Source organism: Solanum stenotomum, chromosome 4, assembly GCF_019186545.1.
Source record: "Solanum stenotomum isolate F172 chromosome 4, ASM1918654v1, whole genome shotgun sequence".
NCBI classification, from domain to species: Eukaryota; Viridiplantae; Streptophyta; class Magnoliopsida; order Solanales; family Solanaceae; genus Solanum; species Solanum stenotomum.
In genome coordinates this window covers 5,700,660-5,719,356 of record NC_064285.1, presented here as the reverse complement: position 1 = coordinate 5,719,356, position 18,697 = coordinate 5,700,660, and the positions used below count along the sequence as shown (strand labels likewise).

Here is an 18,697-nt window from a genome sequence, read left to right as displayed (position 1 = left end):
AGGGCAAATGTTTTTGAGTGAGTTTGACATTGTGTATGTGACAACCCAAACCCGGCCCACTCTTCTTTCAACAAGGAAACCAACATACAATACATACAACATGCCAAAACAACCCAGACGACCTCACAACACCAAATAATACCCGACCCAGTCCGCTGCTCCATTCCAACTTGAACAGCAGCTCTAGAACTCGTACAGCAGCAAGGCAAGCACGCGTTTTCCTCCTTTCCTATTCCGGAATGGGGTGAAAATTGCAAGGAAAAGGTGTTCGCCTAATTTGGTGAAAGAAATTTTGAAGTTTGAATTTGAATTTGGGCTTTTTTTGTCCAGATTTGGATTCGTTTTTCCCCCCAAAAAATCGAACCCTATCTCCTTCTATATATTCCTTTTCTCATTTCAGTTTAAGGGGGAATTTTTTGGAAGTTTGAAAAGTTTATGTTGAAGAAAGTTTCAAAATAAAATAAAATATAAATACAAGAATACATACAAGGAAAAATCAGTAGTTATACTCAAGCTAGAATCGATAAAAGATTTTCTTTTGTGCTTGCCATTGGAAGAATTTGTCGAAATCTCGTCGTGGTAGTGAAGTCGCCGCCGTTCCAGCTTGCCCTGTTCTAGTCGCTGCCCCCGAATAGGTAACATTCTCATTCTTACCTCTTATTCCGTCTTAGCAAATCGTGTGTTGTTTATTACTATCCGATGATTATTTTCTTGAAATTCCGTGTGTGGATTCATAGCTAGTCGTACCCTTTTAATGTGGTTTGAATACTTGGGTTTGTTATATTTCCGGCATGACGTTGACATTTGATGACTCGAGATGCATTCTTTTAACTTTTCCTTGGTCCTACTTATCGTGATCTTGGTTCTGTAGTGTATGAGTTTCTTGTTTGAGCTCCCGTCTCTTTCATTGAAACAAGCTTAAGATGTATTTGGCTGACATTTGCTTACTGTTAATCATGCCATGTATATTTCGAGAGTGTTGGCAGTTAGTCAAAAACTAATTTCATTTGTTGTGGTTCTAGTCTCCTATTATTAAGCTGCTTTTTTTAGAATCCGAAATGTGAGTCGGGTCATGGAATTTAGAGTTTGATTTTCTTCTTCCACTCTTGTCCTGCGCGTGTCTATCCCCGTTGAGTGGGTTATTTTTTTTTTACTCGAATCTAGGGACCGCTCATCCATAGTCAATCATGACTTTTAGAGTCATTTTTTCAAGTCATTGTTTCTCTGTTCTTTAGACCTTCCCTAGGTATCGAGGTTCCAAAGATATGACTAAAGATTTTTATTTTTATTTTTATTTTTGAATAGGTCTGCTAGTAGTGTAACTGTCATAGCATTTTTTATCCAAGTTGAGAGTATTTAATTTATGCAAATGGTATACTTGTGTTGTTTCTTTAAAAAGTTCATTTACCTAATGTTGAGTTATTTTTATTTTTTTTCTCTAAGTTTCTTATCACTCTTTAATAGTTAATGTCTAGTTAATTTTGCTTACTCTAAAAAGATTCCTAAATTTGTGGCCATCTGTAATGTTAAGTCCATTGTGCACTTTGTGAAACATAAAGGGTTTGATTCGGTCCAAACACTATAGTAATTTGCTTTGATAATATTTCTCCATGTTAAGGTCTTTGGTGTATATATTTTGTTTTTATTTTATTTTTATTTTCTTCTCTTTGTATCATAGCAATGTTGATTTATGTTTATTTCCCCCTAATCCTTGTGTTTTCTTTTTTCATGTGCAATTCTCTTGTATGAGTCCATCGGACTCCCCCTTTTGCATCGTGTTGGGTTAATCAACCCAACATTCTCTTGAGTTGCCCTTGGCGAAAGATCCGATTAGGGAAGCTAAAATATAATCCCGAAAACTCGAAAACAAGCTGAGATACAGCTTGTATACAGCGATATACATGAGTATACAGTAAAAAAATAACAATATACAGGGAAAAACGTGAGGACTATACGTGGAAAAGGCGAAAATACAGAATTGAAACAAAATTACAGGTCCGGTAGTCTAAAAATTAGCCGTATACGTGGTGTATACCTCGAATATACACTTGGTGTATATCATGAGCAAGGAAGATGGAGAAGGGCCAAAAGCCCAATAAATTGTTATTATTTATTTTTTGCAGATTTGAGAATTTGAGCCCAAGGCCCAAATTCAATTGTTTTCCCTTTGCTCTTACTTATATGTTTATCATGTTGACTAACCATTTGTTTAATTATGGTTTAACTTAATTAAATTCCCGAAGATGGCCATTTCTTTGTATATATATATATATATATATATATATATATATATATTAAATAATTTTATACTTAGCTCTATTTTTTTTTTCATTAGTTTCGTCACTTTAAATTACTCCCCTTTAGGATGATCCCTCTTTAGTTTATTTCCCTTTAAAAAATAACAATTAATAATAATAATAATAAAGTAATAGGATTTCTTATATTTATGTTCCATGCTTAGTTTTATTTTTAGTGGTCCCGTCAACACTTGAGGTTTTCCCTTTAAAAGTTTTCTTTTAATTATTCCCCTCGAAAAATAAATAAATAAATGAGCTCTTCTACTTAATTAAAATTTTAAAAATTAGTTAAAATAAATAAGTCCTTTTATTTAGTCAAAATTTCAAAGTTAGTTAAAATAAGTAAGTTCTCTTATTTAGTTAGAATTTCAAAATAAGTCATAAAAAATGAGTTCTTTACTTAGTTAAAATTTTTTAAAATTTTTTTTAGTCAAAGTCATTTTTAGTCAAATCGCCGGTCAACCGCAAGTTAGCGGACATTCCGAGGGCCTAATACCTTCTCGGAATGTACATTTGAACTCGAACCCATTTTCAATCGATTTTGTCTGTTTAAATCTTTTGGAAACCTCATAGTTTTTTCTTGATTTTTACTAAAAAATTAAGTGGCGACTCTGTTCTTTTGAGAATTCGATTTGCTTAAATCATAAGTTTAATCGATTTTTCGAAAACTCAGTCATTTTTCCTTGTATATATCTTTTTAAGTAAAACAATTGCCATTGAAACTATTTTTGTGATAGTGTCCTTAGTTGTAAATTCAGATTTATCCAAATTGAGTATTTATATCGAATTAGATAATACTAATTTGTCGATGTAAATTAAGGTGAGAAGGTATATAATATCTTTTGTCTCAATTTCATATGACATTTTTTTTATAACATGTCCTAAAAAGAATGTCATTTTTTATATAATTAAAATAATTTATTTTTTTAAACCCTCAATGAAATAATTTATAATTATATAAAAATTAAGATTATTTTAAATCACAAATTTTAAGTATATTTTTTTCTTCTAAAATTTTATATCATATCAAATGATGTCACGTAAATTGAACAATCTTAAAAGTAGTTAATTGAAATTTTCGAGATTACTCTAAATAAAAAGGATAGGTATCATTCCTTAGTTCTTAGTGGAGTACAAAAAGAAATACGAGTAAGTGTTTTTAAACACGGCCTCTTCAATAATTGAAATAAAATGATAGCGAAGTTTCTTTTGAAGAAAAACTCAAATTTAACTTCTCTTTCATTTTAATTTGTTTATTTGATATAAAATTTTAAAAAATAATAAAGACTTTTAAATTTTATAATTTTAAATTAAAAATATTGTAGAATGTACTTATTTATTTTCACGGTCTAAAATATATTATGTAGAAAGTTAAAATTAAAAAATGCTAAAAATGTATTTTTTTTTTTTAATAATATCAATTTATAAGAAAAATAAAACAAATAAATTGAGACCACGGAAATAAATGATTGGAGTTTATAACAAAGTCAAAGATGAACACTTTGGACACTCATAAAAGGTAGACCAATTTTTTCACAAGGAAGAAGAAAATCTTAAAGAATTTTCCTTTACATTGTGGGATTATGGTCAAAGAGTTTGTAAAGGCAGAGCAACTTAATTTAATAGTTTTTAAAAAAAATAAATTTATCTTTAATTTAAGTCTTTGCCATAAGTTTTTTTTTCCTTTTCATTCCGTATTCGAAATTCATATTAAAATCCGATTAAATTTGGATTTGCTCGAGAAAATTTCACATTAAAAAATAAAAGGCTTCCTAACAAAGGTGATTTTGATGTCCTTATATATGTTTATTAATAGGAGTATGATAATAACATAGTAACAGATTTTCATTTTCATGCACTTAAACTTTAGAGGTCTGAATGATTAAGATCTACAACAAAGTCTTAATATTATTTAGATGTATATTTAATAATTTCTACAAAATTGACAGTTCAGAATACTCCATCTATGTTTACCCACCATTAACTATCATTCACCAGCCTAACAATCATCACTACCGCTGGGGTTGGCAAATGATCGAATCGAGTTGGGTATGAGTCGATCGAAAATGAGTCAGGTGAAAATAAATAAAATATTCGACTTACTCATTTAATATGAATAAAAATGGCTAAACCCAATGAATACTATAGATATTCTATTACTCAGATTATCCATTGCTTCTTATTATGTAGAGAAAGAGAAAAGACATAAAGTGACACATGAAGTAAGTCCCTCATTTTCAAAGAGACACATTAACTATACGGGTGTCATATTACCCTACAAAAGTATTGAATATCATTGTAAAAGGGTCATTTTGACCCATTTTCTCACCTGATTTGTGAACATGCACAACACGCGCTTGAAGGTTTGTTTTTGCTGATAAAAACCAATTAAAAAGTGCCACATTTCATGTGTTTTTTTTTATTAATTATTTACTTGCTTTAAACCATCTTCTTCCTCAAAACAGTACCATTTCAAACTCCGCATTAACATTGTCAAGTTCTTATTTATAATCATCTCCATTAACAGCTTCCTTAAAGTCCCAATTCAACAATCAATTCTCAAATTCCCTCTGTTAAATTAGGTCTTAGGCCTAACTCACACTCCAAAAGCTAGCTCAAAGGGAGGAGGATTGCCCAAGCCTTATAAAGAGTTCACCCATCTCATTAACCACCGATGTGAGACTTTTAATAATGAGACTTCATTAGAATAGTTGATTGTTAAGTAGTTTAAAGGTGGTTAGGATGATTAAGGGTAGTATAGTCTTTTCTCTTAAAAGTTGTTATAACTAATTCTTCCAACAGTTAGTTACATAAACAACTATAAATACATGTTCATGTCATTGTACAAGTTAGCCTCTTGAGCTCATAAATGGAATTATTCTTTCTTCTCTTCTAGTAGCTTCTGTAAATCGTATCTACGTTCACCCTGTATTTCAAAACCCTAATTTTGACTGAAAAAACGCAAACCCAACAAAACTTGTTCACACCCAAGTGAGAAAATACTAAAACAAATTCAACCCAAAAACAGAGAAAGACAACAATCAAAGCAAAACTCAATTACAACACCAAGAAAGAGAAACAAAAAGAGAAAAAAAAATTCATAGAAAAAGATAATTATAGACTGAAAGCGAGAAGAAAATCTGATTAGCGGAAAGAATAGGAATAAATAGAGATTGAAAAATATTTAATAATTTTTTTTCTTCATACCAAATACATCCTTAATAAGTTTACTTTCAAGTAAAATATACAGACAACTTTAAATGACCATGATGACTTAAGCCATTCAAAAATTATGACCAATCGAAAAAATTTGATACTTTTTATTCATACCAAACACACCCTTTGCCTATCTTTTAACTTTGGTTGTGCTGTTTTCTTATAAATAGAGCCTCTAATATGTAGAACACATAACTCTCAAACTTGAGGAAATGGCCTCCTCTTCTCTTCAATCTCCAATAGCCAAAAAGTTATTTTCTTTCTTTTCTATTCCATAGTCTTATTTTTTCTCTACACACTTAGAAAATAATTGTACTAATTTAATTTCTATTTGAATTTGTGCAGGCTAGAAGGTAAAGTAGCACTTATAACTGGTGGTGCTAGTGGCATAGGAGCAGCTACCGCTAGACTTTTTATTCAACATGGTGCAAAAGTAACAATTGCAGATATTCAAAATGATCTCGGAAATTCATTAGTAAAACAAATCGACAATAATGAACACATAATGTTTATTCATTGTAATGTCGCAATTGAATCAGATGTTCAAAATGTTGTAGATGCAACGGTTGCCAAATTTGGTAAGCTCGACATAATGTTCAGTAACGCTGGTGTAGCTGGTAAGTCAATTTCCAGCATTTTAGATGTAGATTCCGATATAATTAAAAATGTGTTCGATGTAAACGTTGTTGGAGCCTTTTTATGCGCGAAACATGCTGCTAGAGTAATGATTTCGAATAATACGAAAGGTTCGATTATTTTCACAACAAGTGCTGCAACAGTAGTCTATGGTATTGTCCCACACTCATATGCTGCATCAAAAAATGCGGTTTTACGGCTCTCTAAGAATATCGGAGTCGAATTAGGAAAATACGGAATAAAAGTTAACTGTGTTTCTCCTCATTACATTAGCACACCACTAACGTTGAACGCGCTCGGAATATCTGAGAGAGAAATGGGAGAGAAATGGTTTGCTGAAGGAGGAAATTTGAAAGGAGTTTTATTAGATGAACAAGATGTAGCAAATGGAGTGTTGTATTTAGCAAGTGATGATTCTAAATATGTGAGTGGTTTGAACTTAGTTATTGATGGTGGTTATAGTACTACAAATGTTGCTATAGGTGAGGCCTACAAGAAATTATTCCCATCAGGTACTGCCAATCAAGTTATGCAGGTTCTTATTTAAATTCGCAAAGATTTTAACCCGTTCCACCCCGTATCGTTTTCTGTCCTTATAATTGTCACTGTCTTACTTTATGTACAAGCTCTTCCCTTTTTTGCTTGTAATAATTATGATCGTTAATATAATGTACTTTATTGGAGTATTACACTATCGTTGAATAATTTTCTCTAACTTCATTACCTTCCCTAAAAATATTTTCTTTGCTAAGTAGTAGTATTGATTTAAGGGAAAAGAAGTGAATATGTTTCTCAACTTTGCGATTTAGACAGGACATATACCTTATTTAAAAAGTGACACACACACATATATATATATATGCTTGCCTTTGAATAAATGGTGCATGTATAATACCCTTGACATCTAATAATATTATATAAAGAATTACCGATTTACTGTACCGTCTAATAGCGAAATCAAATTTTAAAATACCAAATTAATTGGGTAATGGTAATAATATAGTATTTTGAAAAGTCAAAAACAATAATTATTGAGCTTGAAGTTTTCAATATCATACCATGCCCGCCCTACTTATAGATACAAAGACACAACTAAAATGGTGTAAGGGTGATCAGTCGAATATTATTCGCTAACAAAATTAATTATACATTATATATATTATATAGGTCAAATATTACTTCTTTATTTTTCAAAACCATTATCAATTGATTGTGAGCCATTGATGTGGGGGTTAAACTTGACCCTACCAAGTTCATAAATCCAAAAAATGTACAAAATTGGAGGGAGACATCCTTACCACAAGAAAGGATCAGCCTAAAAATCCTTCCAAACAAGTAAGAGTCGTGTTTAAATTTTAAGCATTCTGAGATAAGTGATTGATATTAAAATATTCAACAAAACTCCTATAGAGCATGGGTGTATTTGGACCTTTCCCCTTTAACGTAACCAAGTCAAGGGTGTTTTTGAGCCGTTAGACACAAGGGTATTTTTGAGCCGAAAGGTAGACGTCAGGGGTATTTTAGGGCCGATAGATGGATGGAGGGTAATTTTATATCAATTCAAATATTTGAGGGAGGCATTTTAGGCCCTTCTCCGTTTAATAAAACAAAAAATAATTTTAAAATTGGTGTTTTTACTGAAAAAAGTAAATCTGAGTTATTTGTGTAGCCGGTGACAATAAAAATGTAAATAAATATTTTTTAAACAAAATATATTTATTTTAAATCATATTATATAATACAAGGATATATATATGTTTAAATTTTTTCCCTTTACTAGAGCCTAGAGGTAAAGGCTAAAGCATTGAATTTATGATTTTCTTTTTAATTTTATGATATTACGATTATGTGTCAAGTATTCAAGAGTTTCCTTTCTTTTTTAGCGGACTTTTCAATAATATTTTTGGACTTTAAACAGTTAAGATATTGATATTAATAATTTTTAATAGAGATTTTTTCCCTATAAATACAGAAGTATGGTCCCGCACCTACAATTTCATACATATTTGTAAACAATTAATTTAGTGTATATGTGTAGTTTTACTTTTATCAATAAAATTATTGAAATAATAGAATTATGAAAAAATAGGAAGTGAAGTTAAAATTGTATTTCAAATATATAATTTTTTATGTTATTGACTTCAAATTTTATTTTTCTATATTTATGGATTCAGGATTGGATATCGATTAAGTACTATTCATTTCGAATTTGGTAGTTGATTTAGATTGATCTTCGAATATCCAAAAATTCAAATATTTATCCCTTATATTCATTCTTACTCGTATTATATATGCTCAATATTAAAAAATCTAATTTCCAAAGGTTTAATAATTAGTACTCACGAGTCACGCTACTATCCATTAGTATAAAGTCCAATATAAAATTACACAACATGGGCGGCGATGAAGTGGCCCTAATCCTTATAATTGCAAAAATTTATACATTCTAACTTCCAAAAAGTAAACTATGAGGTGAATTGACTTAAAAGTCAAAATAGAAAATTTGACATATATCCAAACTGATTAATCTAGTTAAACTTAAAATATCCAATTAAATCCGATTTTATTTTTATTGGATAGTAATTTTTTCTAAAACTCAAAAATTCAAATTGAGATTTTCATATTCAATCTGAACTACCATAACATCTTTTCCTAATTCATATATTATTATATAGAAAATGCTCTCCTACACTTTAAATAAATTGAAAGTGATTACCTATAAATAAAGTATTCTTTTTTTTTTTTTTACAAAACACTATTTTTTTCTTCTTAAAAGTGGACTCAAACCCCTCAATTCTCTAAAATAAGTATTTGAAAAGAAACACATTTAATTCATTAGATAGCTTTTGATGTATAAAAACCTATTTTATTCTAAAATACAGCATAGGAAACCCTTTTCTCCCGTTAATCATATACGGATATAAATAGATATTTTACTCATCGCATATTAATGCTATAAATATAATTTTTTAATTCATTTTTTATTAAATCAACTCACCGGAAAAAAAGTAAATGATGAAAATATCTTACTGAAATATTAAGAAGAGTCCTAATTATTTTTTTTTTTTTGTGTTTAAATGGTACAATCTTTTGTTTCACACAGATTCTTATATTAAATTTGTGAAGTTATCATAAAAAATCATTTCTATGCAAATTGTCAACCTTGCGTCTGTAGGCTATAGCTATATGCCCTTCTAAATATTTAGCCACCACATTCACGTGGCTTTTTAGTTCCCAAGTTTATGACATTTAAGTAGTCACAATTTTAAAACCCTAAACCTAATGTTTATAAATATGACAATAATATACTAAAAGATCTTAACATTTTAAAAATATTTTTAGTATATTATATATATATTTTTATTTGGTACAAAATTATAAGATTTAAAAATCTTTTATATACTTTTAAATTTTATGTCAAATTAAATTAAGATATATAAAATGAGACAAAAGGGAGAAAATATTATTTTCACACAAATATTAGTCGTAATTTTTAGTAATATAAAGTAAAATTTCTCTAATTAGTTGAGTTAGACGAAGTTAAACCTAACTAGAGCTACTAGGAACTAGCTAGGTTTCCCCCCTTCCCTTTAATGTAATTAGCCATGCGTAAAAAAAATTCAAATCATAAATACATTATATATTGTACGTTAAAGCAAAATGTACTGGTTAACTAAAAAAATTAAATAAAATGATCGAGTAAATTCTAAATATTAATGAATGATAATCATATTTAGTAAGCTCAATTAAAAAAAGCGGAATTATTCTCCATACAGATCTTAATATTTAATTGTAATTTCGATATATAGATTATGTAAAAAGAATTGAGGAAAAAAAGGGAAGAAAAATAGAATATAATTATACTTTGTTGCTAATGGTGCATTAATTGTATTTTAAGGAAATTAATAATCATTGTGCCCCCTCTCTATTGCATAGCTACATGAAGAACATATAAAATAATTATTGCATATATGTTGCAAATACACAACATAATTTAACCTAGAAGATAAATTATTAGTTATACAAATTAAATTCAAGTTTGTTAAATTCATGATGTGTAATAAAAAGTAACAAATCGAAATAAGGCTAAAAAATCATGAAATTCAATGAATTTTGAAAGATAAGAATTGATTATATATATGTATCATATTCTTTAGGACATTTTCTTTTTCTTTATTTGATTTCACTAGATCTCATATCGTTTGTCATTTTTTATATTATTTAGCTTGATTTTCCAATAAAACTCTTGTTTTTTAAAAAAGCATAATAATAATTAAAATAATCCATGAGTAAAAACAGAAAAAGGTAATAGAATTCTCTTGTATTTTTTGGCCTATGGTATTTTATTATAATTTATAGGCATATACGGATACACCGATGCAGATAAGGGTAGATGTTCGGGTCAATCAAATTGAACATAAAAATTTTGATTTGAATTTTCGGTTTTCAAATCGAAAAAATTAACATTCAAATAAGTTTGGTCCCTCGGTTAAAAGGAGATATCTTGAGCAATCAGGAAATCATATTAACAAATAGATTCGATCTTAACCGATTTAATTAAGGTATTAGTGTTTATTCTATTATACAATCAAAATCGCATTTTTTGCACTTCGTATATTTTGAATTTTGACTTTGACTTTTAAGCCTTTAACACAGGTTTCTTAGGAAGGATATTAATTGCGAACCTCCATTTTATCACCAATCACAAACCATCAAATGTTTTCATACTCATTGTCTATCTCTAGGAGAAACAAAATTAATGGAATTAAATGTATAACAATTAGGGTACTATTAAACCTTTTAGACTTATAAGTATTAAGCATATATGCGAGTAAGAGTTACTTAATATAAGGTATAAGAATTCATTTTTTCTAATATTTGAAAAGTTGAAGTACCAAATCTGATATCCAATTCAAAACATTTGTTATAGTGAAGTAATTCAGCTTGTCGATCACGTAGGTGTTATCTTCGGTTTGAAGGGTTTTTCCACGATAAACTTAGTGCTCTTTATTTTTAAGTTTTCGTTTTCATCTTTTCATGATAAAAAAATATTATATAGTAACTTCGATACATATATTATGTAAAAAGAATTCATGAGAGAAAAAAAAAGGGAACAAAAATAGAATATAATCATACTCTTTCCGTTCATTTTTACTTATCCACTATACTAAAAATATAATAAATGTCCGATATTACTTGTTCAGTTTAACAAGTCAATAGATAACTTACTATTTTATGTCTATTTTACTCTTACTATTAAATAGTATTCAATAGTATCTAACATATTTTCCAAAGCGTTAAATTTAACATAGTATAAGCATACACCGATGCAGATAGGGGTAGTTGTTCGGGTCAATCAAATTAAATATAAATATTTTGATTTGAATTTTCAGTTTTCAAATTGAAGAAATTAAAATTCAAATAAATTTGGTTTGTATATTTTGAATTTTGACTTAGACTTTTAAGCCTTTAACACAGGCTTGTTAGGAAGGATGCTAATTGTAGCAAATTATCAACCACAAATAATCAAATGTTTTCAACTCAATTATCTATCTCTAGAAGAAACAAAATTAATGGGGTTTTTAAAATATATTTTTGGTAAAAAATTATTGGGGTTAAGTGCAAACACACACTGTAATTTTCTTATAAATAGAGACTCTAAATATGTGAAAAATATACAAAAAGCTTTCTAGTTTGAGAAAATGGCCAACTCTTTTTTTCAATCTCCAATTGCCAAAAAGTTATTTTCTTTTCTTTTATTTTCCCTATTCATATTATTGTTCTTGATAATAGTACTAATTTATATTTGAACTTATTTTATGCAGGCTAGAAGGTAAGGTAGCAATTATAACTGGTGGAGCTAGTGGCATAGGAGCAGCCACAGCTAGACTTTTTGTTCAACATGGTGCAAAAGTGGTAATTGCAGATATTCAAAATGATCTCGGAAATTCATTAGTAAAACAAATTGGTACAGAGCAAACAATTATCTATGTCCATTGTAATGTCTCGATTGAATCTGACGTTAAAAATGTTGTTGATGCAACAATTGCTAAATTTGGTAAGCTTGACATAATGTGCAGTAACGCTGGTGTATTAGGTAAGCCAATTTCAAGCATTCTAGATGTAGATCACGATATAATTAAGGACGTGTTTGATGTAAACGTTGTTGGTGCATTCTTTTGCGCGAAACACGCTGCTAGAGTGATGATTCCAAATAAGAAAGGTGTCATTCTTTTCACGGCAAGTGCTTCTACCGTGGTCTTTGGTACTGGTGTCCCTCACACCTATGCATCCTCGAAAAATGCGGTTTTGGGGCTCTCAACGAACGTTGGGGTCGAATTAGGAAAATATGGAATAAGAGTTAATTGTGTTTCACCTTATTACATTAGCACACCATTAGTAGTAAATGGATTTGGAGTAGAGGAACAAAAGGCAGACAAATGGTTTGAAGAAGGAGGAAATTTGAAAGGAGCTTTATTGGATGAACAAGATGTAGCAAATGCAATGTTGTACTTGACAAGTGATGATGCAAAATATGTGAGTGGACATAATCTCATACTTGATGGTGGATTTAGTACTACAAATGTGGCTATAACAGAGGCCTATAAGAAGTTGTTTCCATCAAATAATTGATCACATCATTTTAGTATACAATATCAAGGTCGATCGGGTCGATTATAAGACAACTAAAGCAATAGCTTGGTTCATATTATGAATCTATATCAATAAAAATAAGGAATAAAGAGCTAGTCCCCCTTTGATCAATTGAATTATGTAAGTTTCATGATAGGTTCATGTTTCTTCTTATGTAAGTTTATCTAATGTTGTCAATATGCTTGTTGTGTTTTATATTTGATGATATGTAATTAATTAATTCGAGACAAATTTTGAGATATCAAAATAGACTGAATTAATAAATAAATGTGTTATTGTGGTGATTTATTGTTTGCAATTAGTGGTGCCACCCAATTCTCCATTTTTTTTAGTTATGTGGCTCAAAAAGAGATCTTGCTCAACTAAAGAAAGTATACTATAGAGCTTAAAACCTATTGTAACTTCATTATAGCTTAATTAAAAGCTTATCAATGTGGATTTTGATGTCTATGTGAGGAATACAATTGATCATATGATTCATATGAAGAGTGACTTGATGCACTGGATCAAAAATGATCTGTAGCTGCAATTAATTAATGCTAATAATTTAATTATCACTAATATATTTTTTAAAGGCAATTAACACTCTTTATAAAAATGTCCTTAAAGTCTCTATAGCAACATTGGATCTAATAGCAATTAACCAATGTTGATAAAAATTTTAACACTCTTTATTATTGTGCATATTTATCGCCGCTAAAAGTTATTTTGTTATAGCGATGGTGGTTAGATACATGAAGAATACTAGCTCTGATCTAGGTGTTTCCTCTCAAGACACGAGTATGACTATTGCAACTACTGAGATCATTTGGTTGACTAGTCTATTAACTGAGCTTGGTTAGGTTCTTCACATACATATGAGTTTACATATATATATATATATATACGTAAAACTGAGAAAATTCTGAATTTATGTTTCGTAATTTCTAAATGCTAAAAAAAGTGATGTGGATCCTTTAAATGCTATGGTTATAGTTCACTAGATTTTTATGGATGCCAGCACAAAAATATGGGGTAAAACGATCTGGCTTTTCATATTTCCAAAAATTCATGGATTAATACACACAAAAACTAAAAAAAAAAAAAAATTTAAATTTTTCGTGACACCTAAACGCTAAAAGGCGACGTGGATTTTGTAGAGGCTATGTATATAGTTAGGAAGGTCATTATGGATGGTCATACAAAATTTTAGGTAAAAAAATCTGGTCAATCATATTCTCAAAAATTCATGGACTAATACACATAAAAACTAAGAAAATCTTAAATTCTTATTTTATGACCTCTAATGCTAAAAAGAAAAAAAAATGTGAATCATATAGAGGTCAAACCGCTCATTTGACACTCATATTTCTATCTATATTATTTAGAAGCATGGTGACGACCAACGACCAGTGGCAAAAAGGTTAATAAATCAAATATACAGGGGCAAATTATAACTACTATACTAAAATTTGTTGATATTCGTGCACTCATGTCAGACCAAGGCTCTATTTTTTTTTTTAATACTCTAGAAGTATCTACATCTTTCTCCACTCTTCCTATGAAAAAAAATAAATATCTCATTTGCATCAGTTTTCTTAGATTTTCAAGACTAAACGGTTGAGAGTGTTTCCAGGTATGTTTTATTCACATTTTTGCTTAAATCTCTTCGGTTAAGTTTTTCAATTTTCAATTTTGAGTGATCATTTCTTTTTTCTTGCTCTTAATCAGTCCTTTTCAAATATTCAAAGATTCTTTTTTCTTGCTCTTAATCAGTCCTTTTCAAATATATTCAAAGATGGCTTCTGTTCACTTTCTTAATTGGAAATTACAAGCCTAGGTCGTTCCAAAAATATGAATTGATAAAAAAAAAAAAAAAAATCAGAACTGTGTGTTTTCTTCTATCTTCGTTCTTTTGTGCTCGTGTTTAATGGTATTGAGACAAAGGCAGTCGCTTTCTTGTGAAATATTCTTGCCAAAGAAGAATACCTAACAACCGACTTAAATGATATAGTAAAAATATGTGTTTAAGTTTTAGTATAAGTTAAATTTTCAAGAAAAGAGATGTGAGTTCCAACAAATCCTATTTGCTTACCAATATACTAATAGTAATTCTTAAGCTTTGAGTAAATAGGAATATAACGTGAATATACCCAAACTGCAGTTGTTTCATGTTTGATATTTTTTCCCTTACACTTAAATTATTTGTATGCTTAATTGGTAGTGTTTGTATTGGATGGCTGGTGGAGCAGTATTTGTTAAGCTGTCCAAGCATGATACTTAGTCACTTTGCCTATACATGTGTGTTTTTCTGCTTATTGAATAGCATCGAAGTGCTGATCGATCCGGTCTATTTTTCTGTTGGTTAGGCTAGCTAAGTATTGTTTGATGTTATGCTACTACTGAATTAGGAGTTAGTTACAAATGTTTGACCTCTTCTCACTGTTGCTACGTTTATTAGAATAGAAATAAAGCTTAGAAAGACAGTCAAATACTGAACACCCATCACAGAGAAGTTCAAATAGCATAAAAAGAACACATCTTTCAATACAAAAAGTACATAAAGATTCAAACTTTATGAACAAAAAACAGCATAGCAAAGTGAAGAACCCTACATACAAGAAAGTTGGGATATGTCCAGTGTCCTACTAACCTTTTTCTTTTTTTGTATCTCTAAACAAGACAAAAACAACAGATAAACACTTGCTTTTAGGCTTAAGCCTATATCTTCTTTCTTCTACCTTTTGATAAACAGTGATTTGGTACAACAGTAGAGTACTTAATTTAATCCCATTAATTTAGGGAACCCCCATATAACAAATTTTACTAAAAGAACGTTAAAGCTGGAGAAGAATTTCAATAATTTGATTTGAATTCATACTGCAGAGTGTACCGTTGCTGCTGTGTAGAAAACAGTACTGCTGGTGGGTGAGTTTTCAACGCATGGCTCCCACTGTGAATTTGACTATTTATGCTTAACTGGGAACAAAATCTACACTAATTATATTTTATAAAATTGCCTTTTTCCTATTACATTAATTTCTTCTTACTCTTGGTTTTTGGCTCGCAATAAAGCTAGGGTCCTGATCGAGCAACTAGTAGTCCTATCTATCCACCTCTCCAGACACAATATCTTGAGTGCCTATGATGGTGACCACATCTGCTGGCATGTGATGTTTGTAAATTTCTCACATATACAAGCTCAAACTACAGCCAAGAGGGTGGAAGTTGTGTGTTTACAGTCACTCTCCTATATCCTATAATAGCATAAGCATAGCAGAAAGCTTCCATGCCTCGCTATCCTATCTTTAAAACCGACACCGAAGGAGTTGAACGTAGTGAAAAGAGTCGTTGTTATTTATTCGATACTTACATTGAAATTCGACAACGGTGAGATAAATTACTCTCTCACAAGGGTTCTGATTACTCTCTCACAAAGGGTTCTGATATATTATCATAATATGATATGAGCAGAAGCATTTTGGAAGGAGAGAGAAGGATTACACTTTTTCCCGTTTCTAATTATTTGTTTACTTTTAAATTAGCACACCTATTATATATATATATATATATATATATATTATTTATTTTATTATATAGAAGAGTGAAGACGACCAGGACGATCAGGGGCACTTTTGTCATTTTACCAAAATTATCAGCTTAAAACAATTGTACTTTCTGTTAAATCAATTTATATTTCATTAACACCTTTACTTTTTGCACTTAAATAAATATAAAAAGAAATAAACATGATTTAAAAAATAAAAATATTTTAATTAGGGAGCATAAAAATAAAAATTAATAAATAAAATGGATAGATAAATTAAATTAAATGAAATTAAAGTAAACTAAGAAACTAACTAAATTTTTAAATAAATAGTTTTAAAATTTTGCGAATCAAATATTAAAGAGAAATAATAAGTATTTTTCATGTTCAATTTACGTACATTAATGATAAGAATATTTTGATAATAGAATATTTTAAATTTTAAGATTAATCAGATTGTTTACTTTATTTACTTAATATTGCTATTCTTTTGTTTGAAATAAGAAGTTAAGAATCGGAACACATGAAGAATCAATACATTAATTAGAGAAGTAAAATAAATTTAAGTAGATTAATATTTAGAAAGAGATGACAAAAATAGCAAATGATTAATAGTAATTTTAAAAATTATGAATAAATTTTGGAATAAGATAAAATATTTGGATGAGGAAATCAATACGATATGTAATGATCTATGTATTAAAATATCATGCTAATTTAGCATTTAATTCTAAATAGATTTTTTTAAAACAAAGAAAATGCATTTATGTTTTCAGATTGTTTGAAATTTTTTCACTAAACTGATAAAACTAACAAAAATACTTGTTCCTATAAGTTATTGCATGAAAAAAGAGAACCAAAAACACATTTATATCATGCTAAAAAAATTATGTTCATTAAGACAAATTATGCATATATAGAACTTTAATAGTGAAACATGCTTGTTAGTTCTAATTTTTATGTATGAGTGATAAATAAAAAATATTAATCTCTCTGTTTTAATGTGTTTGTTCTATATTGACTTGACATTAAGTTTAAGAAATTAAGGAAGATTTTTGAATCTTGTGATTTTAAATTTTAAATATGTGAAATATAGTAAATGTCATTTAATCTTGTGATCTTAAATATGTTATGTGGAGTTGGAACTAAGAAAAGAAAAGGGACATTACTTTTTAATAGATTATAAAGAAAAATACGACAGATTAATTGAAATGAATAGGATAAATTTCAAGATGATAATACATAATGATTCATGATTTTTATATAAGATATAATCCAATCTAACAAACAAATTAACTCTGAATCCTACTAAATTTGTGTCTTATAGTAATAAATAAATAAATTGAATATCATACTTCAGAGTTTTACAACTTATATATATATATATATATATATATTACTATATATTAGAAGAGTCTAAGATTTACTACCATTGTTCCAATAAAATCATTACAAATGTCCAATACTTACTATATAAAATATATAAGTGGGCCCCACCTCCTTCCACTTAAATACTACATATTATATATTATTAATTACTATACTATAAAATCACTACTAATATCCAATATATTTATCAAACTATTTAAGTGGGCCCCACCACCTTTCACTTAAATACTACATATTATATATTAATTACTATACTATAAATGACGTAAATACTCCATATTATCTATTTCAATAATTAACAATTATTTCACACTTTAAATTCTATCAATGCCATATAAATTAGGATAAAAAACCTAAGATATAATATTTAAATATATTTAAAAATAATATAAGTAATACTATACATTACAATAATTAATAGCTTAATTATTTAAAACTTATATAAAAATTAAATTGACTCTCTAGATTCTATTGGTACCACATAAAATGGATTATATAATAAATATATATTGTTTGAAATTGACGAAAAAGAAACAATAAATCACAATAATTAATAAAAAAATAGTCCACTCCAAAAAATCTATCAATTAACAACATATATTGTTTGAAATTTACCAAAAGGAAACTATAAATTACAATAATTAACAAAATAAATCTATCTACTCCAACAAATCTATCAATTAATGCCACATAAATTGGGACATGGCAAATAACATATATTATTAAAAAATTAGGTTCAAAATGTACTAAAAAATGCAATAATTAACAACTTAATATATTAAAGAGACATATAAAAAAGGGTTAATATTTGAAATTCTGCATCTGCCACATAAATTAGAACAAAGAGAGTAATAAATATTATTTTCAAAATTATGTTAAAAAAAAGTACTACAAATCACTATAGCTAACAATTTAAAATATTTTTAAAATCATATAAAAATTTCAATAACTTCTCAAATTCCATAATATGACATAAATT

At 28.6% G+C, this 18,697-nt stretch overlaps 3 protein-coding genes across 3 annotated transcripts in view; all 3 read left to right on the top strand.

The window, feature by feature from the left end:
* Positions 1–18,697, top strand: part of LOC125863391 (sulfate transporter 1.2-like) — a 529,831-nt gene that overhangs the window by 41,540 nt on the left and 469,594 nt on the right. The window lies entirely within an intron of this gene.
* Positions 5,704–6,789, top strand: LOC125863404 (short chain aldehyde dehydrogenase 1-like). The gene is made up of 2 exons (XM_049543597.1): positions 5,704–5,763; positions 5,859–6,789. The coding sequence occupies exons 1-2, from the start codon at positions 5,726–5,728 to the stop codon at positions 6,694–6,696; spliced, it is 876 nt and encodes a 291-aa protein (XP_049399554.1). The 5' UTR covers positions 5,704–5,725; the 3' UTR covers positions 6,697–6,789.
* Positions 11,827–12,797, top strand: LOC125863405 (short chain aldehyde dehydrogenase 1-like). The gene is made up of 2 exons (XM_049543598.1): positions 11,827–11,889; positions 11,975–12,797. The coding sequence occupies exons 1-2, from the start codon at positions 11,852–11,854 to the stop codon at positions 12,780–12,782; spliced, it is 846 nt and encodes a 281-aa protein (XP_049399555.1). The 5' UTR covers positions 11,827–11,851; the 3' UTR covers positions 12,783–12,797.

What these genes read in the sequence shown, in the direction of transcription:
- LOC125863404 (XM_049543597.1), top strand. Translation starts at nt 5,726, where the DNA reads ATGGCCTCCTCTTCTCTTCAATCTCCAATAGCCAAAAA. An exon ending in CAATCTCCAATAGCCAAAAA is followed by an intron (nt 5,764 to 5,858) that starts GTTATTTTCTTT and finishes GAATTTGTGCAG; the next exon opens with GCTAGAAGGTAAAGTAGCAC.
- LOC125863405 (XM_049543598.1), top strand. Translation starts at nt 11,852, where the DNA reads ATGGCCAACTCTTTTTTTCAATCTCCAATTGCCAAAAA. An exon ending in CAATCTCCAATTGCCAAAAA is followed by an intron (nt 11,890 to 11,974) that starts GTTATTTTCTTT and finishes TATTTTATGCAG; the next exon opens with GCTAGAAGGTAAGGTAGCAA.